This window comes from Etheostoma spectabile, chromosome 15, assembly GCF_008692095.1.
Source record: "Etheostoma spectabile isolate EspeVRDwgs_2016 chromosome 15, UIUC_Espe_1.0, whole genome shotgun sequence".
In the NCBI taxonomy this organism is placed as follows: Eukaryota; Metazoa; Chordata; class Actinopteri; order Perciformes; family Percidae; genus Etheostoma; species Etheostoma spectabile.
Window position 1 is genome coordinate 31,530,642 of NC_045747.1, and position 815 is coordinate 31,531,456.

Consider the following 815-nt stretch of genomic DNA (forward strand, 5'->3'; position numbering starts at 1 on the left):
TTACGTTTCGAGGCGGGGCGTCCTCTTTTTGGAAATCAAATTATGGTCCCCCCCCCCCTAGTCATCGTCACCCAAAGGCACCCTGGGTCCACCCCCCCTTCCCACCTCCAGTCATCATCTCTGTCTCTCTCTTCATCTCCCTGTCTTTCCATTTCCCTCCCTCTTCCCCTCTCCCCCTCTCAAAACACTGAACGTTTCCATGGTGACAGCAAGCTCCAGAGTTGTGCTCCTATAAAGAATAAGGGACATACTGAAAGAAACAACTAAATTACCCTTAAAACCATAAAAGTAACGTTATTTATCCCATTTCCCATTGAACGTGAACGCAGCACACGGTAATTTTAATGTGGTGGTTTCTGATTGGCTCTCCGGGAGGAAGCGAGAAGACAAATCATACTCGGGGACAATGCGACATATTCTCCGGATGTTCTTATTTCTATAATAATATATAATTTAGTAAGCTTTGAGTTTCCGGGGTAGAGATTTGAATGGACTACAACTCGGCCGTGGTGACTACATGTTCCCGGGTCCTCCTGCTATGTTTCATCGGACTACAGGCAGCGGGGCCGCGGGAGGACGGAGGCGGCTGGTGAGTCTCCCAACCCGGGTCAACAATACACTAACCCGGGTCAACGCTACACGGACCCGGGTACATGCAATAGCGGCGCCAGGACTTTGGTTGTAGGGGGGCCTCCAGAAAACTGGATGGGCCAGTTGGAATAAGTCAAATATAAAACTCCGTGTCGGCGCTTTTCTGCAGAGGACAGCGACTCGGCTGCCTGCTGTGTGTCTCTGTCCTCAGAGACTCGGCAGCC

At 50.8% G+C, this 815-nt stretch overlaps 1 protein-coding gene across 1 annotated transcript in view; it reads left to right on the plus strand.

Annotated features, from left to right (window-relative positions):
• The first annotated feature begins 336 nt into the window (after positions 1-336).
• Positions 337-815, plus strand: part of jmjd8 (jumonji domain containing 8) — a 37,369-nt gene continuing 36,890 nt past the window's right edge. Inside the window, exon 1 of the mRNA XM_032537568.1 lies at positions 337-589. Coding sequence (XP_032393459.1) covers positions 489-589 — 101 coding nt within the window. The 5' untranslated portion in view covers positions 337-488. The remainder of the gene's footprint in view (positions 590-815) is intronic.